Genomic DNA, 25902 nt, shown 5'->3' on the forward strand with positions numbered 1-25902 from the left:
TTACTGATTTAATGCAGTTCAACACTATGATTTCAAGAGCAATTATGGACAGAAAAATGCTAGCCTTGCCAATCATGCCCGCATCTTATAAACATAATAAATTGGAGATCCTTTCTGAACAGGATTACCTTCAAATATATCCAACAAGCAGAACTGCCACTTCATGACACTTAATATATGCTGAATTATGATTAGTGTGTTGGTGGTGTGACCCTTGTTATATGCCCACGTAGCTGTGGTTCCAGGATGGTACGGTGTTGTCAATAGCCACATCATTAGACAAGAGTCTTTGTCATCAGCTGGTATGGTGATGCAATAATCAAGGGCATAGCACACAGTATAGCAGAGGATAAACGTATCTCATGGTACTTAGAGGAACCTTGCAGCTCAGCTGGACATGAATTGACTGGAAACCTTCCTTCTGATGAAGATATCAGGAGTCTCATGATGTACCTTCAAGGGAACATGGGTGCAATTTGCAGCTTCCGATACCACGGGAAACGTTATATTCTTGTCATCCCTCTTACATGTCGCCTCCCTGAAGAAGATCTTTTGCATCTTTTGGAGTATAGATCCTCATGCAATTTAGTGGTTTGCAAGCCGTGATACCTTACAGGCATATTAGCACATAGAGCTGGGCAATGAAATTCAAGGCCATCATGAATTTATTTCAACAGACTCTGTGGTTCTGCTCTCTCTGTGGCCGCAGCTGGGCCTTTTGCACATGGTAGGTCTTTCTGATCATCTTAATGCAATGTACCCTCCAGAGCTACGACTTCTTAATGAGATGAACTTGTGATAAGTATGGATAAGAACTCAAAAATTAGAACCAGGAACAGGCCATTCAGCTCCTCATTCTTGCTCCTTTATTCAATAAGATCATGAATGATCTTTTACCTCAGTGCCCCTTTCATGTGCTAATGTTATTTTCTCAATTGCCTTCATATCTTGATTTGCCTACCACTGGAATTATAATGAGGCACCTGCCTCTAATCTTGATTAGCTTTGACTGTGCCACAATTCCAGAGAAAGGGTTATTTCTATAGAGGAGCCACGACCAATTCTATTTAAGATGTTCCTTGAACAAGAACTTTGACAAAGTCCAATAATTCTGGAACATAATCAGGGTGACCTTCCCCTGACTGCAAGAAGAGTATAATTGGTATGATATCGAATTATTGACCTTATCTCACTGGTCACAGTGCATTAGTGAAATAATATTGCAAAATATTTGGCAAAAGAGGTGCCTATGCTTCCTCCAGAATTTATGGTCACTTAAAGTAGATGAGAACCATAGAACCATACAGCACAAAACAGGCCCTTCAGCCCACCATGTTGTGCCATCCATCAAACCACCCTCACACTATCTAACCCTTTCCTCCCGCATATCCCTCTATCTCACATTCCTCCATATGCCTATCCAACAAACTCTTGAACCTGTCCAATGTATCTGCCTCCACCACCACCCCAGGCAGTGCATTCCATGCACCAACCACTCTCTGGGTGAAAAATCTCCCCTGAACCTCCCACCCATAACCTTAAAGCCATGCCCTCTCTTCTTGAGCATTGTTGCCCTGGGAAGGAGGTGCTGGCTGTCTACTCTATCTATTCCTCTCAATATTTTATATACCTCTATCATGTCTCCTCTCATCCTCCTCCTTTCCAGTGAATAAAGCCCTAGCACCTTAAGCCTTTGCTCATATTCCATATGCTCTAATCCAGGCAGCATCCTGGTAAATCTCCTCTACACCCTCTCCAATGCCTCCACATCCTTCCTATAATGCGGCGACCAAAACTGAACACATTCTTCTAAGTGTGATCTAACTAGAGTTTTGTAAAGCTGCATCATCACTTCACGGCTCTTAAACTCAATCCCACGATTTGTGAAAGCTAACATCCCATAGGCCTTCTTAACTGCTCTATCCACCTGTGAGGCAACTTTCAGTGAACTGTGAATATGAACCCCCAGATTCCTCTGCTCCTCTACACTGCCAAGTACCTTGCCATTTACCCTGTACTCTGCCCTGAAGAGACCTGACAAATCCATGCTCTGCTCATCCAGCCCAACTTGCACCTTTGTCTCTCCCTTTAAGCCTAAGAATGTCAGGATTTAGATTCAGTCTCCCCATAAAAATTAAACTTCAATGTATATAATAGGAAAGTGAAATTAGTTATGATAATGTTGCATACCTTTTGAGGCAGGGGATAGAGCAGCTCTCTTGATAGCATAAGTCTTTAAACATCTTTCAAATATATCATCCCAGAGTTCAACAACACCATCTTTGCCACCTGTTACAAATCCCTTTCAAAAAAAAATCACGGTTAAAAGCAATAAAAATAAATTTTCATTTTCATTTTGTATGAAAGATTTCAAGCAATTCATTAGAAAAGGATTCTATATTGTTTCTCATTTTTACTTAATAAAATTAAATGTCATTTAAACAAAGATAATAAAAGATAATCAGCAATTAATATGCCAATTTCTATTAATTTATTATCAAACATTTCCAGTAGTTAAATATTTGATCCAAGCAACTGCAGATAGTGAAATTAATGTCCAGTTTCTGGGCACTAAACTTTGCATGATTTATCAGTGTTGAATGAGTGCTCGTCTAAAATGAGAAGATGCTATTATTTTAGGTACTATACAGGGCCAGATGTGGTACATATCAAATAATTCATTATCAAAACATATGTTGATATTAAATGTTTCTTGAGACATTGCCAGGCAAAGTGGGAGTGCAGGCACCAAACCAAATGAAACTAGTGAGCAACTTGCCAGAATCCTTTGGACAAAAGAATCCCCGAGGCAAATCAAATTATTTTTAAAAAATGTAGAGTCAGACCCTACAATCAAACTTCAACAATGCTCAGAAGTAGCACACTTGCAATCCAAAGAAGCCATCTGATAATTTCACAAGAAATTGTACAGTCCAAATCCATGATTTCTGAAATTAATTAACAAAGCTATTTAAAAGGCATGTGCATTCTAAAACATGCAGGGTGCTAAATGATGTGAGTAACTAAGTATTTCTTAACCCTAAGTAGTTTCACAATCTGTAAAGCAGCATTCTCAAGTTAAAATGGGGAATTGGTGAATTCTGCATTATGAAACAGTTTGTCTAGCTCTCAGTTCAACATTCAACCCCTTAGCATTATTTGCTGGAGGTAGAACAGACAATCCCAAGTGGAAATTCCATCCATCCCCTCTACCACATGCCCTTTAATTTTCAACAGGTTTTGAAGATTAGTTTATTGAAACTGGAAAGCAATTCAGATTTCTTCAGTGTTAGAAGGTGACAAAAGATAAATAATTGCCTTGTAAGAAACACAGGGTTACTGCAGTATTCTTACAATTTTATTTTCTATTTTTATATTAGTTGAAATAACAAGGTCAAGTCTGCAAAATCATCAATGTAGTGCTTTTGATGAAAATATGAATCAAAAGCAAGTCAATTAACCATCTGTGGACAGGATAGACAAGTTGACATATTGGGTTAGGTCGTTCTTCCCTTCAAGTCTGTTACCCACCCATGTCCACTATTTCTTTCCAATGATGTTAGTAGAAGCTAACTCACAAGTGCTAGGTTTTCCACTCTTGTTAAAATTTGAGTAAAATTGCCTCCCCATTATAGATTGTTCTTCAAACACAAAAAAACATAACTGTTTATGACACAAAACTCAGGGCACCTTATCTAAGGCATGTAAAGCAAAAATAGGCCCATCGTGGGCTTTTACTGTCTTGAGTAGAAGGTTATTCTTCCAGATGTAAACATCTCCACTTGCAGCTCCGGAGAAAATCATGTCTTCCATTCGGCCATATGTCACACACATCATTGTCTCCAGTTTCCCCATGTTACCAAATATTCCACGCTTAGAGGTAAGGCCACCACCTGAAGTATGAGATAATTGTTAGTAAAATTATAATCAACAGCTTTCATTAAAGCTGTTAAAAAGAAATTTATTGCCATGTTGAATGAGTTACTGTTCTAGTCTTTTTTTGAAAATGACGATTTGAGTTTATGATGCTCTTCAGTAAATGTAAGATCTAATTTGACTAACTGTTATGGTGCATACACAATGCTGCAATGAATTTGTGATCTAATACTGATTAGTGCACGTACTTCCTTGTTGAAAATAGCCAGAAGTATTATTAAAGTGCACTTAATGTAATATTCCTACCTAAAACAAAGGCAGTTAATAAATACCTAGTTCAAAATTGTATATTTCTAGAGTAGGCAATAATGCAGGTTTCATTTGGTTTTCAAAATATGAAATATATTCAAGATTCTCTCAATCCTATATCTAAATGCAACACAAGGAATATAATTTATGTATTATTGGCTGGTGCTTTTGAAGTCGATATTCTCAGAAGCTTGGTGCTGTACTTGAAGCTGAATCTTCCAAATGCAACTACTGTATTCATTTAGCATTCTTAATTTCAATTATTGCCTCAAGTTGTTAATAATTCTATTTATTTAGAACTTTTTACATTGTCAAAATTTTCCGAGAAGCTTGCAGCCTGTGGATTAATAATGAAGTGTAGATTATGTTAAGCAAATGCAATAACCAATTTCTGAACAGCCTGGTGGTACGTGCTTTCAATCTTTTGTACCTCCCATTGGGCAGAATATACAAAAGCCTGAAAGCACATAGCATCAGGCTCAAGAACAGCTTCTATCCTGCCATTAAGACTATTGAACAGTTCCCTAGTACGATAAAATGGACTCTTGACCTCACAATCTACCTCGTTATGATCTTGCACCTTATTGTCTACCTGCATTGCACTTTCTCTGTAACCGTAACACTTTATTCTGCACTCTGTTATTGTCTTACCTTGTACTACCTCAATGCACTGTTGTAATGAATTGATCTGTAGGAACAGTATGCAAGACAAGTTTTACACTGTACCTTGGTACATGTGACAATAGTAAACCAATTTTACCAATTTTTGAACAGCAAGGGCCCACATACAGTTATGAGATAAATAAACAATTATTCTATTAAGGAATAAATGTTCATGAGTATATTAGTGAAATTCCTCTAATTTTCATTGGATATTTCTCACAAACTAAACTATTAGACTTAGTTTCACATTCTATTAAAAATAGCAGCTCTAACAATGCACAGGTCTGAGTACTCCACTGTACATATCCACCTAGAATATGCATACACGTGCTATAGTGGAACTTCACACCACGGCTTTCTGACCCAGAGGGGTCAGTGTTGTCACTTTGCCAAACTGCCAGTTATGTTTATTATTCAATACTAAATATTTTCTTCATAATAAATTGTCTGCACAAATATATTTAATCTGCAACCCTTCCATCCTTCCAAACTTCCTATTTTAATGCTTTGAGGTCCTGATGTACCGAAGAAAATACAGTAGGGTCATCCTTACAATTGCCTATATCACTGGGTATGAAGGTGGGAAATCAGCATGTAAATCATGTTTGCTGAGCCTGTCTGTTGAGCCAGGCATGATCGGGGTATTTAATTAGTAGAACTACTTTTTCTATTAGTAGAACCCATGAATGAAATGTATCTTCTTCATTCTCACATAAAACAAATGATCATTGTTACTGGATTCATTTCTTAAAGGATTGAAGAATTAAAACTGTAATGATATTCTTGTATTATCAGTCTGAAATGTGCCTATTCTATTGGATTTTCTTCCACTGTTTTTAAAATCATGTTCTTTGGTTATTTTGTGTGCTGAGGGATGATTTTTTTTGTGCCATTTAAAATGACAGTATACATTTCCCATTTGGGAATTGTGCATGCTTATGTTACTTGGAAAAAGAGGTGATCAAAGCATGAATATGTGCAAATAAGGAAATAAAAGTCTTCCAACAGCAGCAGGATATCATTGGTGCTATTCCCACACATAGAATCTAAGAAGGATAAATGGTTTTGTTCAAGATGAACACCTTCAATCTGACATATGACCAGACTGAGAAGTTGGCCTGCTCTGAGAACTACTGGGGTTGTCCCTGCATTCAAGGAAGGTTAAGGATTGATAGGAGTTTGGCAGCTAGGAGAGGGGAGTGAAAAATCATGAAGAAAGAAATCTTTTCCCACAAAGATACAGGAAAGGCATGTGTCTGCTGGATCTAGTACTTCATGCTTTCCACTACTTTCCCAAGATCTGAAAAAACTTCCCCCAGTTGTTAAACTTAATTGGCTATTAAATTCTGAAGAACAAAGCCTCACTTAGATATTATAATCATTGACCTGGCTCCCAGAATATTTACAGGGACACCCTCAAAACCATCATAATCAAACCACCCAGACCCAAATCCACTCCAAGTCTATATGGCCTTAAGGAAGATGCAGGTAAAATTCCCCTCACACAATGTGAGAATTATGGTGTAGTCTGTCTCTGTTTTATGAATATGCATGTGCACAGTCCAGTTACTGAGTTCTTTTTTCAAATTCTGCCAGCATATATAAAAAAATGTTGCTCTCCAGCAGCTTAACTACATTTGAAGATTTTACAAACTAATATAGCACATTAAATTACCACCAGGAAGAGTATCTCTACTGTTATTTCTTTGACTGTTTCAGCAGTTAGCCATAAACCTATATACATTTCTTCCAAAAATAGTAATTATTATACAGGCACAAATACTAATTCTATCCTATTGAATTCTGCAATGTAACTGAATGAAGGATACCTGCATGTTGCCAGAATTTTATATGTTTTATCCCAACAGTAACAAGCTTGTCGACATGCTGTGGGTTGCACTTCACTACAAATATCTTGTCTTTATGTCCCCTAAGAAAAAGAGAGATAGTTTTACAGAATTTTCCACATAAAACGTTTTCAGAAGCTGATTCATTGAACTAAATCATTTGTAAAACTTCATTGTTATGAATGAGGCAAAAAACACAAAATGCTAACCTTGATGTTGCCAGTCTTTCTCCCTTTTTCCAGTCCCATACGATGATAGTATGGTTGTCATCCAAACCAACAGATACCAAACTTTTTCCATCAGCTGCAAAGTGAATGGAAATCAAAGTGATCTGTTTTCTATTTTTAAAACACAAATTTGTTTTGGTTATATACAGCTACCATGTTACACTTTCATAAAAAGGGACAGTTGTGAAGAAACAAAGTGTGTGTTTTAGATAGTATTCCTTTTAAAACAAGTCACAATGACCTGGTACAAATTGATAAGTGTATCATGTGCATCCATTTTTCAAGTTAGGCGTAAATTATGAACGCTGACAAAGGAAAACAATATAAAATAATGATTTGGTGATGTAGGGTAGACACACATTTTTTATTATTTGTAAGCATCTGGTTTTGTGCTGCTTCCCCATGACATTCAATTTTATCATTATTGCTAACCATCAAGATTCTGGGTATCACTGTAGGCCAGAAATTTAAGTGGGCCAGCTACATGAATAACGCATGTGGAAACAAGAGCAGATCAATGGCAATACAACTCACCTTCTAAATTTGTACCACTTTCCAACTATCTGTAATTCATAAATTGGAAGCACCTGTTGGACTGTAGCTCAAACAATACACAAGAAGCTTACATCTAAAAAAAATGCAATCTGTATTATCAATAGTCACCTAACTGCTACCCTGAACATGCACTCCTTCTGCCACAGGCATAATGGAGTTGCTGGGTGCACCACTGACAGAATGCATTCCCACAACTCTAAACTTTTTTGACAGTGCTCTTTCCAAACCCATAACTTCTCCCACTTAGGAGGACAAGGACACCAAGCAATCATGAATGCCATCATCTGTAAGTTTACTTTCAAGTCATTCATCATCTTGACTTGGAAATATAACCCTGTTCATTCATCATCACTGGATAAAATTCTGGAATTCCTTACCTAACAACCATGAAGTTATACCTTCATCATAAAGACTGCACCCATTCAAGAAGGTAGCTCACCGCCACCTTTTCAAGGTCTATTAAGGGTGGGTATTAAGTGCTGACTAGTTAATGACAACCAGATCTCATGGTGAATAAAAATATATAAAAAAGCTATATTGTAAAATTTTGTAGGAATTGCAAGAACAGATTAACCCAAACATTTTTTTTTACACAAAAGCATTTTGGGAGCCTTAGTTTTACAGGTTTTGTTATTTCTGAAGTACTGTGCTGGAAATGGAGAATTAATTTGCATTGCAGAATTAATGTAGTCATAGAATCACAGAAAGATACAGCCTGGAAACAAGTCCACCGACCCACACCAACAATCAACTACCTATTTGCATAATCCTTCAATAATCCCAGTTTTTATTTTCCCCGCACTCCTCCAAGATTCTGCCACTCACCTGCACACTAGGGGCAATTTACAGTAGCAAATTAACCTACTGACCTGCATGCCTTTGGGATGTTGGAGGACACCAGGAAACCTGGAGGAAACCCATGCAGTCACAGGGAGAATGCGCAAACTGCATACAGACACGAGCTGAGTTTAGGATTGAACCAGTGACTCTGGTGCTGTGCTTTGTATACCTGTACCAGTGTCTCTTCCAGCTCCCCCACTGTGCTGTCCACTCATTAGCATATTAGATTTGAGTCTCCAAATCAATTTAGGTAGAGTTACATTGTGGATATTTGAAAGTACATTGCAAACATTGTATTTGATGGATTCTAACGTTGCTTGCATTACAAAGAAGGAAAGGAAAATGAATGACAAATAAGGCTGCCCAGATTTATTAATGCTTGCTGGAAGTTATTCTGTGGCCTGCAAGGCTAGTCAAAGAATTGATATATCCTGCTGATGGGAGAAAGCAGCCCATACTTGTCCCATGTGCCTGTAGGTAGAAGTGTGCAAGGTAACGGAAGTCAGGGAACCTCACGGTCTCCTTAATGACTACATCTGTGGGAAGTGCATCCAGCTGCATCTCCTGACAGACTGGGTCAAGAAACTGGAGATGCGGTTGGATGTACTCAGGATCATTCAGGATGCTGAGGACATTATAGATGAGAATTTTAGTGAGGTGCTCACACCTAAGGCGCAGGCTACAGATGGGTGACCACTAGGAGAAGTAAGGCGATTAGCAGACAGTGCAGGTTTTGTCTATGGCCAATCCCCTCAGTAACAGGTATACCCCTTTGGATACTGTTGGGGATGATGACCTTTCAGAGGCCAGCAACAGTAGCTGTATCAGTGGCACTGTGCCTGGCTCTGAGGCAAAAATGGGAAGGGTGAAGCCAGGCAGAGCGATACTGATAGGGGACTTGATAGCAAGGGGCCAGAAAGGCGCTTCTGTGGCCGCAGTTGAGATTCCACGATGGTGCGTTACCTCCCTGGTGCCAGAGTCAAGGGTGTCTCACAGCAGATACAGGATATTTTGGGGGGGGGGGGGAGGGGGGTGGGAAAGAGGGTGAGCAGCCAGAGGTTGTGGTCCATATTGGTACTAATGACATAGGCACGAGCAGGGATGAGGTCCTGAAAAGTGATTTTAGGGAGCTAGGTAAAAAGTTAAAAAGCACAACTTCCAGGTTTGTAATCTCAGGATTACTACCCATGCCACATGTTAGTGAGGGGAGAAATAGATACGTAGTGCAATTCAATACGTGGCTAAGGAGCTTGTGCAGGAAGGAGGGCTTCAGATTTATGGTTCATTGGGCTCTCTTTCAGGGCGGTGGGACCTGCACAAACAAGATGTTTTGCATCTGATCTGGAGGGGAACCAATATCCTCACTGGGAGATATGCTTGTGCTACTTGCAAGGGTTTAAACTAGAGTGACAGGGGAATGGGAACTACAACAGCAGGACAACAGGTGGTAGGGTTGAGGACAAGTAAGACTGAAAGGAAGGACAGCAAGGGACAGGCTAATAAACATAGTGGGACTGATGGGCTGAAATGTGTTTATTTCATCGCTAGGAGTAATCTCCTGTAGCCTTTTTTAAATCTAACCTGCAATAAGTTGAACAGGAGGATGCTAAAATCTATTCACTAGAGGAGATCACTCTCTCCGAGGATGCAGTGACACATGACTCATGCCTTGGATGACAGATATAGAAAAAGAGATGGCTTTTCATGTGATTTTGCACACAACATGTGAGCAAGAATAGAGTGGGAAATCTTCATAAGAAGTTGCAAGTACTCAAAGCTCTGAGCTGGAGGCATCTTGGGAGGCCTCTGCCAAACAGAATACGTCTAGTGCAGCAGCAATAATTTGTGAATTACTAGCATGAGGGAAATAATGTCACAGATCTTTGCAACAATAACTTCATTCATAAAAAGTGTGGCCGCCTGCATGGAGCATTGAAAGTGCAATTCATAGCATATCTGCAAGCACACATCAGCTATCCTAAAGCCAAAAACTGCAGATGCTGGAAATCCAAAATAAAAAAAAGTGTTGGAAATACTCAGGAGATGGGGCAGTGTCAGTTTTGATGAAAGATAATTGACCTTAAATATTAACTCTGAATCTCCCTCTACAAATGCTGCTAGACCTGCTGAGTATTTCTGGCACTTTCAGCACTCAAATGAGTTGGTGTGAAGTCCTCAGCAACTCACCCCAACCAGGGTATCGTTGTAAATCTATGAGAATCATGCCAATCACCAATTCTATTTTTTAGTTCTTCCTACCAAAGTGGATTACCTCCCATGTATCCTCATTTTATTCCATATGCCATAGTGTACACTCACTTAATCTCTTAATATCCCTTTGCAGACTCCAAGTTCTTTTCACAGCTTCCTTCATCTTGCATCATCAGCAAAATTTGATACCATTTATTTAGACCCTTTAAGTAAGTCATAAATGTGGATTGTAAATGGGTGTAGCACTGTGGCATTCCACCAATTTCAACCTGCCAACCTGAAAATGACCCATTTGTCCTTGCTTTTTCTTCATTTGTTAATCCATGGTCAATATTACCAAAATATTACGAGCCATTTTCTTGTGCAGTTACCTTCTAGTTTGCACCTTATCAAATGCAGATACCACAGCTTTGAAACTAAACAACAAAGTTGATAAAAGTCAATGCTAAAACAAGCAAACTTTGGAAAAGGTTTGCACCTGCTGTGGAAAAAATGCTTCACACAGAGTCACTGTGAACAGCAGGTGTGGCAATGTAATACTTGTTGTCAGATTAGAACATCAGCTCTTGAATTTAGTTGTTTTCAACATAGTTTCACTGAGCAATTTCAGAGCTCAGGAAAGCCATAAGTCAGGAATCAAATTTAAAAACTGCATGTAAATTTTTAATGACCTATTAACAGATAGGCAACCTGGCTCACATATGAGAGTTTCTTTATCATAGCCAGATAAACACGTTAGGTTTGGAAGATATTGCAGTCAGAAACTTGAATTGGACATGCTGATTCTTTAGTAAACTTAATCCACTTTCTGGAGCTATTTTTAGGGTTTAAACTCCATTCCTTCACCCCTCTCTGCCATTAATATCCAATTTTGGGCACCATACTTTGGATAGGATGCTTTGGAGGGGATATTCAAGAGATGTATTAAAATGGCTCTAGGAATGAGGGAATGCAGTTACCATGAAGTTGACTGAAAAAGGTTAGAATTGTTTATCTTACAGCAGAAAAAGAAGAGATTTGAAAAAGATTTTTAAGAACAGAAATAATTAAGACTGAATAAATAAAGAGGGGCTGTTTTCAGTTGCTGAAGCCACAATAAGCCTGATAGGATTGTGAATGCGGAACCAATAGTCTTTGAAAAAGGAATTGAATTAATCATTGAAGGAAAAAATATTGCAGGGATTTGAAGAAAGAGTGAGGGATCAACAATAACCTTACTGAATAGAGGATCAGGCAGGATATTTGTTATGTTCTTATGAGTGAGATTTTTCTAAAAGGCTGCCACAGACTTGATGAGCCAAATGACCTCAGTCTGCATTAAAGTTGATACTTCCATGAAAGAAAGTAATTTATATAGCACTTTCACAACCTCAGAAAGTGCCAAATCATTTTATAATCAATTACTTATTTTTAAGTGCAGTCATTGTTATTACGTAGTAAATGATGACAATGATTTTCCTATACCCAAGAACATAGTTTGCAGGCTTAAAGACTGTAAGAAAGCAGTCTAGATCTTTGGAATTCAGTTGGGGTAGGGGATCTGCTTATTAATGGGAACTGTTTGTTCATTCTTGGCTATCAATAAATAAGTTACTATTCCTGTTTTCTTTCCCTTATGCCAGTATTCTCTCAATTCCAGGCACAAGCTAAATATCATTAATTTTGATTGAAATAGGTTCCAAAGTGCTACAAACATATTTGCTGTAAAGGAAATTGCACCTTGCTCTAGGAGGCATGGAAGGAGGAACAAATCATTTTGTTGAAGGTAGGTGCATCAATTTCATTTGGATCCTCTGAGGTCCAATAATAAGAATTATTTTTTTTAAGCATTAGTAGTATTTGTAACAGATATTTAATTGGTAACTTACATGAAAAATCAAGTGCACATACTCCTCTCTGGTGCTGTCCTTTCAGCAATGATAAACATTTAAGTGTCTGAGTATCCCAAACGTGTATTGATGGATCCCGGCCAACCTAAAAAAATTGTTGATGTTAACATTAATTTCACATTGGTTACTTAAGTACATAAATACCAACAAATTATAATATACAAATTACATAAACAAATATAGAAAAGCTGAAAAATGACAACATTTGAAACCAAAATATTTAACTATCTCTACTCTTGATTTTTTTATAGAGCAAACAGTCATCTTCAGCAATTGGGTCCTGATCTATGCTGCTCTGCAATCTGCCATGCTGAGATATACAAAAGCATGCAGAGTTTGCTAAGCTTCCTTTAGCCTTGTTTTTGATTGGTGTTTCCCCACAACACAGCAAGATTAAAACTGCACTCATTTGGTAGGAAGTAGTCAATGAAGTACCACTCGAAATGAGCCCCAAAGAATTTTACTGAGAGCACTGCAAGAAAGAATGATCTGACTTTATTTGCCTTGTGAAGGTTAATTCTCCAAACCTCATAAATGCACCTGAAAAAAAATCTTAAAACAAGCACAATCCATAGATAAATCAAAACACAAAAAAACTGCTCAATGCACACATGCGCAGTTATTAACATTCCCAACTGCTCAATGCATTCCACACAATCTCAACATTTCTGAGCTCAACCTGTTCAACGCACACACAGGACACCCAGCTGCAACAGTTGAACTATAGCAATCAGTTACAGCACTTAGAAATTAATACCGTCTTGCAGAATGAGGTAGTCTGCAACAATCACTTGTTATATAAACCAAAGAACCAACAGGCAGGAGAAGATCCTCATTGTGTGCAATGAAACATCCGGGCCATCATCCCTGTTGTAATAGAGGATGTTATAGATGACTTTCTACTTGACCTTTATGGTGTCTCTTCCCTTCAGAGAAATGAATATTCAGTCTATGTTTAGGTTCTGCTAGGCTTCCTTCTAAATGTGCAATGCCCTTCATTTATTATTATTACAGGAAATATCACCTTCCAACTTCCACCCCTGCATGGAAACAATGTTTCACAGAAGAGGAGCCCAGCAAATTATTGCACCAATAGCAACAAATACAGACATTGTGAATGTTGAACAGGTTTGATTACAGGTATGCCTTAGGACACACACCTGGTATTGGAAGGCTGCAAGTAACCCAGTAATATGGAAGCCTATATCCACATATGGTGAACAAAGATGCATCTTAGTTCTACCCTGGAGGACTGATCAGGATAGATGGGATGGCGCATCAGGGAAGGCTCTTATGGATATGCATTGAAGAACTCATAGCATGGTCAGGACTGAAAGACAAATATCAAGAAGCAATATGGAGACCATCTCCATCATCTCCTGGGGCTCTCTGTAGAGTCAGTCAGGAAGGAGTACCTCAGTGGAAACCAATATTGGCACTGCCACAATCTGACAGCTAATGAATTAGTTTCTGCTTCCATTGATACACAGCCAGTGACCATCAGAAGTCTTTGTGCCTCAGTAAACTATCAAGCAGCACAAATTAGAGCTCTACTTACTGGTAAGCTAGATGCAGACTGTTAACCTTTAGGAGTAGAGAACTGCTACTGGGATAGATTGACTGCTGTTCTCCAGAGGCAAAGAAATGCCAACAGGTCTTCCTCATTTAGCACACATTCATTTTACAACAATGGTTCTTATCTAATTTAGTTTGTCACTTAAAGTTTTCATTCTATTTAACAAAAGATAGGGAACACAGTTGGAGCCTTCTTTCAAATGCAGATCCAGGAAAACCAGTGACATTTAACATTTTTGATCAGATTAGTGGGAAGGAATCTGTGAAATAAACAAGCTATTGAAAATGGAAAAGGAAATTCCATGGAGCACTTGCACTCTTCCTTCTGGCAACGATGGCCATTGGAGGAACGAATTGCAAATTTTAGCTTGCACATTTCAACTCATCAAAACCAGTGCTGCTACTTTTGATTTACTTGATCGTTACTGGAAGGAGATTCACTAGATTGACTTCTTAACATCCATAGCAAATGGGTATTCCCTGTGAAAGTTAAGGGTTCACTGCAGATTTCACTATCTGAACATTTGCAATAACAAAGGGTTCTTTAGGAACCTAACCACTTCACTAACTGGAGACCTGTATTGCGATAAGGGAAAACTCAGATGCTGTGGAGAAGGTGGATAAGTGTATGAATTGGTCTGGTGGCATTGATGACAGTGGTGTGCATTTGGTCACACCATACAGGTATCCAATTGGATAGCTGGAATCAAGAGAATGCCAGTGCCATAGTGTAGCTAGAAAGCCTTGTTCGTTCTCTGGTGGTCAGCGTTACTTCTCTCACCACTGATTCTTGCTGATTTCCTTGTACGAGCCCATCAGCCAGTTACTGCTGAATGTAGCTGCTGCTGATTCCCAGGTTATCTGTCTTGGCTATCTATAGTTGCACGCACTGAAAGGCTGCAACCATATGCTTTGTAGTTCTGGGCCTTGTTGTTCTCGTGGCTTCTTAGGTGCAATGATAACAGAACAGTACAGCACAGAACAGGCCCTCCGGCCCACAATGCTGTGCCGACATAGCTATTCCCTCCTACCTACAGAATGCCCATATCCCTCTATTTTTCTCTCATTCATGTGCCCATCCAAGCCCCTCTTAAAAGCCCCCAATGAATTTGCCTCCATCACCCTATCAGGCGACAAATTCCCTCAGTAAAAAATGTACCCCTCACATCTGTTCTGAACCTACCCTCTCTCACCTTAAATGCATGCCCTCTGGTATTGGATCACTCAGTAATGGGAAAAAGATATTGCTTGCCCACCCTATCTATACCCTTCATAATTTTATACACTTCCAACACATCACCCCTCAGCCTCCACCACTCCAGAGAAAAAAGCCCAAGTCTGTCCAGCCTCTCCTGATAGCACATGCCCTCCAATCCAGGCAGCATCCTAGTAAACCTCCTCTGCACCCTCTCTAAAGCCTTGACATCCTTCCTATAGTGAGGTGACCAAAACTGCATGCAATAGTCTAAACACGGCCTAACCAGAGTTCTATAGAGATGCATCATAACTTTTTGACTCCAATACTCATTACCCCGATTAATAAATGCAAACATTCTGTAAGCCTTCTTAACCACCCAGTCTACCTGTGTAGCCACCTTCAACGAGTCATGGACTTGCAGCTCAAGGTCTCTCTGCTCTTCAACACTGTTAAAGGTCTTGTCCTTAAGAGTGTACTCTCTCTTGACATTAGTCCTACCAAGGTGCAACTTCTCACAGTTATCCGGGTTAAACTCCATCTGCCATTTCTCTGCCCACATCTGCATCTGATCTATATCATGCTGTATCTGTCGCCAGTCTTCTATACTATTCATAACTCCACCAATCTTGGTATCGTCTGCAAACTTACTAACCCACCCATCAACATACACATCCAGGTCATTTACGTACATCACAAACAGCGGAGGTCCCAGCACATATCCCTGCGGAACACCACTACTCACAAGCCTCCAAACTGAATAAGCCCCTTCAACCACCACTCTGTCTTCTACGAGCAAGCCAGTTCTGGATCCACACAGCCAATTCTCCACTGACCCCATGCTCCACTCCAGCCCTATGTGTTCTTAGAAGGCTGCTGAAGCCAATGTAGGACCTGCAGACTTTGCCACTGAGGAGGCAGGTGGTCCTTTATGGGAAAGACAAGTGGGTGGTTTCAGAAAGGCTACCATTTCCTCAGGCCCTCTGTTTGCTTCTGATGTACATTTGCAAAGCTCTCAGTTATTCTACATTTATAGCAGTCATGGGATAGGGAATCCCACAGGTTGGTGGGGTTGTTTCAAGGTTTTGTGAATATTTTGCCATGAAGGAGATCAAAACAGAATATCTATTTTGGGAGTGTGGTATTGGGCTTGTGAATTTCACAGCATGTTAATATGAGTCAACTGAGTAGAAACAGGACCATAATGTTGGGGGTGTTGGCCTTGCAGAGGATGCTGATGTTGGTTCACTGAATCCGTGAATGGATTTAGAGTAATTGGCAAAGACAGCATTGATAGCACATCTCCAGCATTCTGAGATGCCTGCAGTAGGTATTTGTGGAGACATGCCCCCCAAGATATGGGAAACAGTCCACACGTTCCATGGCCTCTACATGAACCTAATGTAACATGGAATATTGAGAAAAGTGTTGGGACAATGGCACAGCCTTGCTTGACACTAGTGCAGATTGTGATTCTATATGGCAGTTTAAAAAGCCAGCAAGCCAATTCAGTAAGTCACTTAAGTACACGATTGTCGATCTCATAAGTTTGACTTTAATCATGGATTCATTGTAAATTTGTGACACAGAAGGACATTTGTCCCATTTTGACTGTACTCATTGAAAAAGCTACCAACGTAATCCCACCTTACAGCACAAGATCCATAGCCCTGCAGATCACAGCATACATGCAAAGTGCACATGCAAACACTGTTAAAATATGACTGGGATTTGTGACTCTACCATCTTATAGGCTGAGTGTTCCAGCTGCATACCACCCTCTGGGAGAAGTTTTCTTTCCCCAGCTCCTCTCCAATGCTTTCATGTCCTTCCAGTGCTTTCACATCCTTGCCCACCTCCCCACGGGTTTCTGACATCTTTGCTAAGGGAAATAAGTTTCTCGATTCTATAAAAAACATTCATAATATACCTGAATTAAATCTTTAAGCCACTTCTGCTTCAAAGAAAGCAATGCTAGCTTATCCAAATAGCTAGGACCTTCCAGTACTGATATTGTGCTCCTAAATCTATCTTCAGTGAAATCAAATCTTTCTGGTAATATGACCAGAACAATATACAATACTTAAGATGTGGCCAAGCTAGTGTTGCAGACAGTTCCAGTAAACCCCTCTACTCTTATAATCTATGCCTTGTCTAATAAAGAATGGCATCTTGGCTGTTATTTGAAACAAATTATGGAACTGTCCTAGTATCTTTGGACATACACTCCCAAGTACCCGTGTTTCACCATGTCACTCCACATCATCCCAATTATTGTAATTTTCCCTGTCTTCTTTACATCTCCCCAGCACTTTATCTCACTCTTCTCAGGATTAAATTAGACATGCTGCCTTTCTGCCCAGCTGAACACACCATCTCTCACTTGAAGCTGAAGCTTTCTTTCTCTCCAACATCTGCAAACATCCTGGCACAGATGTGTAGAGCTGCTGTCTCACAGCTTCAGCAACCAGTGTAGAGTATGTATCATCTCCCTGTGACCTCATAAGTTTCCTCCAGCTGTTCCAGTTTCCACATCCCAAAGATGTGCAGGTTGGTAAGTTAATTGGCCACTAAATTGCCCACTGTGTGTAGGTGAGTGGCAGAAAGAAAGTTAATGGGATTGTGGGAAGAATAAAATGGGTTAGGGTAGGATTAATGTAAAAATGGGTGGTGCAGACTCGATAGGCTGAAGGGCCTGTTTCCCTGATGTATCTCTTGGACTGTGATTTCATTTTAATTTCACCCTTCACTTCCTATATTTTTCTCAGCTTTCTGCTGTGTTAAGCTTTCAGATCAGCCGTACTATTTTTTCGTTCATCTTATCAGCTGGACACCAGGTCTTCTGGGGGAGGCAACCTTGTAGAAACTCCACTATTAATAGCCTTCCAGTCACAAAAGCACTCAAACAATTATTTTTTTGTTTCCTGAATGAATTTTGGATCCAATTGCCCATGCTCCCTTGGATCTCATGGTCTTTTACTTTTTTGAGCATCCTCTCATGTGGAACTTTGTCAACAGCTTTGCTAAATTCCATGTACAAAAAACAGCAAATGCACTGCCTTCTTTGACCCTTCATGCTATCTCCTCGAGGCCAATCATTACATACTTATGCTAATAGCTATTTTCCACAAATTTATTCCAACCTATCCCTACAATGAAATATTCATGAGATGAGAAGAGAATCAAAAAGATGGACTTGTGTGTGGTGCACTGGACTTTGGCTATGTAACCCTCATTTTTATACAAGAAAAGACACATGGTGATGGTAACCAATCTGTTTATTATTTAGAGCTACTGAAAGGACCTTACATTGCCCATCAACAACAACTTGGAACTAATGAAGAGTAAAATGAGCTGGTCTGACTGATGCACATTAAGTAATAAGAAGGGCGCCTTAATAAGCCATTAACAAACATGTTGCTATCTAAGACGATAAACATTTTTCTTGCCCTCTACAATGTCAGAGACCAAAACTCTCAGAGGTTGCATACTGCTGGACCTACCCTAGAAATACCATCAAAGTGAGGCTTAGAATAGAAGGTCCAGAGATGAAGGTATTCTTTTGACAAGGTAATCAATCATAGCTTTACTGGAAGCCCAAGCAATGAAATGGATAGTGCAGGGTTTTGCTTGCATTACATTCAGGAGTCCTTTATAATGTCTTCTGAGTTAAGTTCGTGCTCACATTGAAATTCCTAAGAACTGGAAAGTGCAACATTCAGTTTAAAGACCAATATTCTTCATTGGCTCTGTCTTTGGAGAGTTAATGAATAGTGATGTACTATGGGCAAGTGCCACAGCATACATTGCACTTGGAAAGTGAACAAAGTTACTGGATGCTTTCAGGCAGCTTGTGTTCCTCATGATCTTTTCCTTGCTCTGGTTATTGTTAATGGTTTACCCATCTAGGTTTTCAAAGCACAGTCTTTCTGTCACAGTTCTCAGTAAAGCTTCACTGAATGCCAAGGTCAAGGATTAGCATATGGCATTACAATTTGCCGGTCACTCCAGTAAGACTCAGGACTCAATGTTGCAGTCCTTTAACAAGGGAAATAGCCTATCAACATATCCATAATGTCTGTTGTGATCGAGTTGAGTGACACATTTGTAGCCTTCTTGCCTTGGTCAGTAATGAAATAGTCAAGAGTGTATATGGTGGTCCAGTCACAGGTGAGAAGACTTCATTATTAGTACTTTTTTTTATATACGAATTTTTAAAGAAACTTGCTGCTTGTACCCAATGATTCCACCTTTTGATAAAAAAAATTCTTCATGAGAACAGCCAAGAAGCTACCTCCATTTACAGTATGCTTTCGTGATGAAGTCAGAATAATCAGGACTGTATGACTGCTCTAAGCAGAGAATTTATTTCAAGGAGTCAATGCCCTTTGTCTAGTTTTGTCACCATTTCATAATTGCCTGAGAAATTCTCCATTCTTTAATTAAAAACTATCTGTCTTGGTCACCATTGTGCATTGACTGTACATATTGGTCACGGCAATTGCTAGCAAGCTCTACGACTACTAAAGTGTGGAGTCAAGCCACATAGTAACCTTCTGGTATAGTACCCAAGACATTGAATAGCAAGGGCAGGTAATGTGAAGGAAAGTAATCATTTCTTCAATTATTACTTCTTCGCTGGATACTCACAGCATGCAGGCATTAAGAAAACAAGGTGCTCCAAAGATAGTCCTTCTGTTGTCATCAGCTGACATCCTCCTCTTCCTTTCCAAACTCCTCCCTCAAAACTGAAGGCCAAGCCCTCCTGATGCTAAGCTTACATAGCAAATGGCATAAAATGAGAAAATATCCATTTGGGTATAGAGTGTACCACACTGTGCCAAATCAGACACCAGAATCTCATCAATAAATTTGAAGTCACTCCACTCAAAGCTCTTGATGGTCTCATGGTCGCCATCACTGTAGAGGCATGCATATTGGAACCTGGGTATCGACAAAAATCACAAGCCAAGGTCCAACCCTGTGAGGTGCTGTGATGGAAATATGGCAGAGTAAAATGGTCATCTGAGCTCCCTAGATACTCAAAAATAACCATGAGAAATTTTCTCACATGGTCACGAGTTGTGAATCTGATGTCAGGAGAGCAATGGCTCCAGCAATTCATGCAGAGCTTTGGATTCTGAATGAGAAATAGAAAATGCCACAAGTTCAATCTCTCCCCAAACCTTCAAGAAGCTCTCAATTATGCAAATCTGCATGCCTTCTCAAACATGGTCTCTACTGAAGGGTCGAAAACTATTTCAGAGAGCCAAAAACATTGAGTTTTCCAATGAATATGCAGCAAACTGGGCATGGCATAGATCAGTCAGCTGGCTAGAATGACCTGGAGCTCTGTGCACAAATGGTCACAGATCTTTGTCATGGCTGGATACATTGTTCTTTGGACAGCTGGACAGAAGAGCTTAGCGCCCTGCAGACTCTTGGGAAGTGGGTTTTAAAAGGCACAAGCTTTTGCTACCCCCCCACCCCCCTCCATTGAAGTCTTCAGGCACATTAACTTGCCTTTGATATCCTACTTGTGGCTCCAGTGTGTGTAGCACACCCAACTGGACTAAAGCCACGTTAAAAGGTGGTAACTAGAAGAATGACAGTGCACACCCAAAGGTATGGAGATTTTTGAGCCCTAAGCAGCCTCCAAAGGTCAACATGGTAGACTGCATAATTAAGTATCCCAGCCCAAAGGCATAAACTCAAGTTGGGTCAGTCCCCTTGCCTGCCTCCTCTCTTTGGATCCACTGCCAATCAAGATTCCAGAGCCTAATGCCTCCATGCACCAACCCAGTGGCACCTCTCCCGAAACCCTGACTCAATGACCTCCTACAATTCACTGGATTCAATGAATTCTTCAACTCACTGACCACAACCCCCAACTAAAAGTCCCCAAACACAACTCATCAACTGTGGGCCCAGACTCAAGTATTACAGGCATACTATTTGCCCCTCAGCCCCAACAAATCCTCATCCCACTCACTAACCAATCACAAGATTAGATTAACTCTCTGCCTCAGCTCACCGATTGGAGATCTAATCAACTTTTGTCCCAGACTTGAAGACCATCCACCCTGCAGTTGGGTGACCTTTTTTATGACCCTACTCACATCTTCAGGACTCTTTCCAGATCTGGACTTAGCTATTTTTCTTTGTAGGTTATGCATTGTGAAGCATGAAGAGCTTAGTTTGTTATGGCAGTTAAATAGTGCCCAACACCTTGGGCCTCAGGCAATAGTGAAGTTTGCAATACTGAACAACCTGGCCAGCACACTATGCAGTGATGGATTAGTGTTCCTGTAAGACAATAGTTCTCTTTAAATTCAAATCATATTCCTGATGTAGAAATGAGACCCAATTTCAGCCGTAAATGCTCCAAATGAGTGATACAGGACAAATGGTATCTCCCCATACATGGTCTGTGTGCCAAACTGCCTTACTTGCATGAGTTCCATACCCAAAAATGCAAAACTGAATTTCTCAAAATGAGTAATCTGTGCAGAATGACCATACTATAAAACAACTAAATGCAATGACATTATTCTGAAAAATATAGCTTTATGACATCCAATTTATGAGCCAATAGCTTCAACAAGCTGTACAGTATGCCTCCCTGGTATCCATCACATTCCAGTGGTAGATTAATATTTTTTAATACCTGCCCAGTGGCCACATAGTCCTTTACTGGATGAATGACTAGACTGAGGATATCATCGTCATGTCCAAGATAGAATCTCTGCGAATGTTGTTGTCGGTTGTAAACAATAGCAACAGCAGCAACATGGTAGACCACTTCAGTGGCTTGGGTGTAGAAGAGATTATTTCGACAATCATATCCTCTATACCTTAAAAAAACAAATATAAAACAAGTTTACAAATTGTAAAAGCTGAATAATTTTGAATTATTTTTAAAAAAAATATAGGAGTCAGAATTTGCCAGTACTAAACACATCAATGCTACCTCCACAAAATTTGGTTCTCTTTCTCATTGCATTTTCCCTCTTCAGATATTTATTCAAACAATTTCTAAAAATTACTTTCAAATCAAATTCTATGTTCTGGATAGGATATAGCATATAACAACTCAGAGTGTAATATTATTTCTCCTCACTTCTCCTCTGGTTCTCTTACCAATTACCTGAAACTACCATCCTCTGGTTATTAACCCCTTCTCTTTACTTAATTAAATTTCTTTGGAACCTTACTCCAGAAAATGCAGGAAACACACAGTAGTTTAGTATGGGGGGGAAAGCCTGGAGGGGAAAGGTAGTGGCCCTTGCTGTTCTTAATATATATGAATGATTTGGATGCGGACGCAAGTTCGCAGATGACACAGAGATTGTGGAGTTCTTAGTGTGGAGGGTAGCCTTCAGCTACAGGGTGATATCACTGTTTTGGTGAAATGGGCTGAGAAATGGCAGCTGAGAGACTGTTCATTTTGGGAGCACAAATGAGGTTAGTACAGACATTATGAATGGTAGGGTCTTAGGGAGTATTGAAGAGGGTCCTTGAAAGTGGCTGTGCAGGTGGACAACGTAGGTAAGGTGGTAAATGGGATCAGGGCCTTCATTAATCAGAGCATTGAATACAAGAACAAGTTATGCTCCAACTTTACAAAACATGACATTAGGCCATAACTGGAGCACTGCATGCAGTTCTGGTCACCACATTTTCAGAAATATGTGATGGCACTGGAGGGGATGCAGAGAAGATTCACCAAGATGTTTCCCGAGATGGATTGCTTTAGTTATGGAAAGACTAGATCTGTTTTCCCTGATAAAAGGGGACATGATTAAGGTTATACAAAATTGAAGGGTATAGATAGGGTAGACTGCAGGAAGCTTTTCTCCATATCAGAGGTAGATAAACCTAGAGGATATAGAGTTAGGGCAAGGGGTAAGATATTCATTGGGGATCTGAGGGGTATATCTTTTTCAGAGGCGAGTACTGGGAATACACTACCTGGGAGAGCAGTAGAAGCAGAGTTGCTGGCAGCATTGAAGTAGTCTCTAAATGAGCACTTGAATCAACCAGGCATAGAAGGGTATGGGCCAAGGGCTGGGAGATAGGATCAATACAGATGGGTGCCCACTGGTGACATGGACACAATGGGCGAAATTGTGTGTTTCGATACTGTATGACTACGGCCGGGCCTGGAAGCAGGGCTGGTAAAGGAAAAAAGTGCTGGGGGTTGAGAGAGGGAGAGGAAATACTCTTTTCATATCCCAGTGCTACCTCCCCAAGTTACAGAATACATTGGCTGCTTGGCAGAAGTGGATAGGCAAATCAATACGATGCTACTAACCAGAGAAAACATTTGAAAACAATAAGTGCAGCGAGGATTAAATGCTTTCAGAATTAGAATGCCAATATTGTATTTTAAATATATTTTATGTCAGGTACAGTACATTGAAAATACCTTCATTGTAGGAAGGAGGACTAAAACAAAAAATGAAACCACAGAAGACAAAATGTTTAGGTGAACTCAAGTGCCAAGAAATTAATTTGTGTTATTCTACTATAAAATGCTGCCACAAAAAAAAGTCGGGCAGATCATACAATGCCATTGTTCTTCCATTTATCCTAATATTGACTACCATTCATTCTGCATCATTCCCACCAGTTGCAAAGATTTTAAAATGTACCCTAATATACTTATTCTGTGTGATGCCTGCCAACACCTTGGAGGAAATACAATATTAATTGAGAGCATGGTCTTTTGAAGCACAGAAGACATGCAGATAATAGGTAGAGCAGCCCAATTTTAAGCTCATGGTCACTGTCTGCTGAGGATGGAATCCACTTGACTTGAGTATTGTGTGGTTCAGATGTATTATGGGAAGAACTCTTAATCTAAACAAGTTTTAGAGGCAAATAAGCTTCCTGCAGTGCTGTGGTAGCTTCTTATGCATCATGACCGTCTGTTTGTTGCCTTGAGTGCATTCATGAGGAACTTACAAACCATGCATTGCAAAAATGCAGCAGAATAAAAAGCTTATAAAAAAGGTACCCATGGACAAATTGCAGTTTCAGACTTCCTTCAGGGGCTCTCTCTCTTTTCAAAGGAGCTGCTGCTTGTTTTTTCTCTTTGCTTTGCTGTTTGAGCTGAGGTAGATCTTCTTTGTAAACCTAGAAGTTAAAGCAAAATGTTACATTCCCACTGCACTAAGCTGATTTCACAGCACAAAGCTGCATGAAGCACTAAATACTTGGAGGGTGTAATTGCAAGACACATCTAGCCTAAAACCGATGCTAGGATTGTACCACTAACTATGCTGAACTTTTCTGGGATCTAGGGTTCCTCTTACTATTTCAAAGCTTTAAATGCTCCTTGGAAACAAAAGCCAAGTTGAATATTTGTGGATCAAGAGTACTTGGTACCCACTCCCCAAAATTCACAATTCTTCCTCTGCACTCTTAGTAATATGACTGCAAAGCATTCTTCTACCAGAATGAGACTTCTCTTTACGGGTCTAAACTGACCACCTTTCTTAGACTTTAATGGAGGGCCAATATCTGCCATTTAGTACGGTGATAAACCTGATTTCACCAGACAAACAAGATTGCCCACCAATTAAAAACCAAGATGTTGGAATCAAATGGAAGCCCCAGTTCCTTCTGAGCCTGTGGATGTGTTTATACTAAGTGGAGGCCAAACATGAATTTCAGGTGAAGTGTACAACCTGTCATCCAGGTCCCAAATGTTCCTTCTACATTCTCTCAACTTAATAAATCTGTAGAATTGAATATTTTCAAGTCATCTTTGTCGGTCACGACTCAAATGATGACCTTGATAGAAATTCATGGATTTAAGTCTCAATCTTAATACTTGGGGACAGTCTAGACTGATGCTCAAGTGGAGAACTGAGCAAGTGCTGCATTGTCAGGATTTCAGCCTTTTAAATGAAACATTAAAATGAAGTTCTGCTCAACCTTTCAGATGAACTTGAAACATCTCATAGCAATAGAGTTATCCCTCATCCCTGTGAATATTTAACCCTCAACCAACATCAACTAAACACTTTCAGTCAAGCTTTTCTGCTATTTATGAGTCCTTCCTTCTTGGGCAGTCTCGAGATTGAAGATTACTTGCTTCCACTCAGTTCTGTGGCTGATCGTGCCAATGTGGTACTGCAGATTCTACCACAGATAGGGCAGGACGTACATAGTTTTACAAGCTTGTGTGTCATCAGTGCAGTTGTGCACTCCTTCAGCTAATTAAGCTGGGCTCCTATGCTTCAAATACATGGATTCTAGTCACTCAATGCCATCCCTAATGCTTCATGGAACATCACTCATGATCCTGATAGGCAACTAGCAGAAAATATTTTACTGCATTCAAACTATGGGTCAGATCCTTGATAGGGAATGAGCAACTGATGAGCACAGAGCTCTTGCAAACAGAATTTGGGGTTAACTTACATTTTGCTGGTGAATTGCACTTGCCAAATGGGCAACCTTCTAATATTTTTTATGAATAAAATATACAGTTACTCAATATAGGATATTGTGTTGACTTCATTCATTGTACCAAATATATCATTTCAGTTACTTATAATGTTTACAATATGTCAACTTGTCAATTTTTCAGTCCTAAACATTTCATCCGCACTAAGTTTGAGAATTCATTATACAGAGCACAGCCCCCCCAAGTCTCCAGTGATGGGTGGCCTTTCCCCATGGACCCTTTAAGACAAATGCACCGA

General features: G+C 39.8%; 1 protein-coding gene across 2 annotated transcripts in view; it reads right to left on the reverse strand.

The window, feature by feature from the left end:
• The window catches only part of LOC127568483 (echinoderm microtubule-associated protein-like 6), a 240932-nt gene that overhangs the window by 85828 nt on the left and 129202 nt on the right, over positions 1-25902 (reverse strand). For both annotated transcript variants that reach the window (XM_052012286.1, XM_052012285.1), the window contains exons 13-19: positions 24207-24325; positions 21855-22041; positions 12397-12502; positions 6905-6998; positions 6678-6778; positions 3691-3893; positions 2191-2302 (exon numbers count right to left, since the gene is read on the reverse strand). In XM_052012286.1, coding sequence (XP_051868246.1) covers positions 2191-2302; positions 3691-3893; positions 6678-6778; positions 6905-6998; positions 12397-12502; positions 21855-22041; positions 24207-24325 — 922 coding nt within the window. The remainder of the gene's footprint in view (positions 1-2190; positions 2303-3690; positions 3894-6677; positions 6779-6904; positions 6999-12396; positions 12503-21854; positions 22042-24206; positions 24326-25902) is intronic.

Source organism: Pristis pectinata, chromosome 3 (genome assembly GCF_009764475.1).
Source record: "Pristis pectinata isolate sPriPec2 chromosome 3, sPriPec2.1.pri, whole genome shotgun sequence".
In the NCBI taxonomy this organism is placed as follows: Eukaryota; Metazoa; Chordata; class Chondrichthyes; order Rhinopristiformes; family Pristidae; genus Pristis; species Pristis pectinata.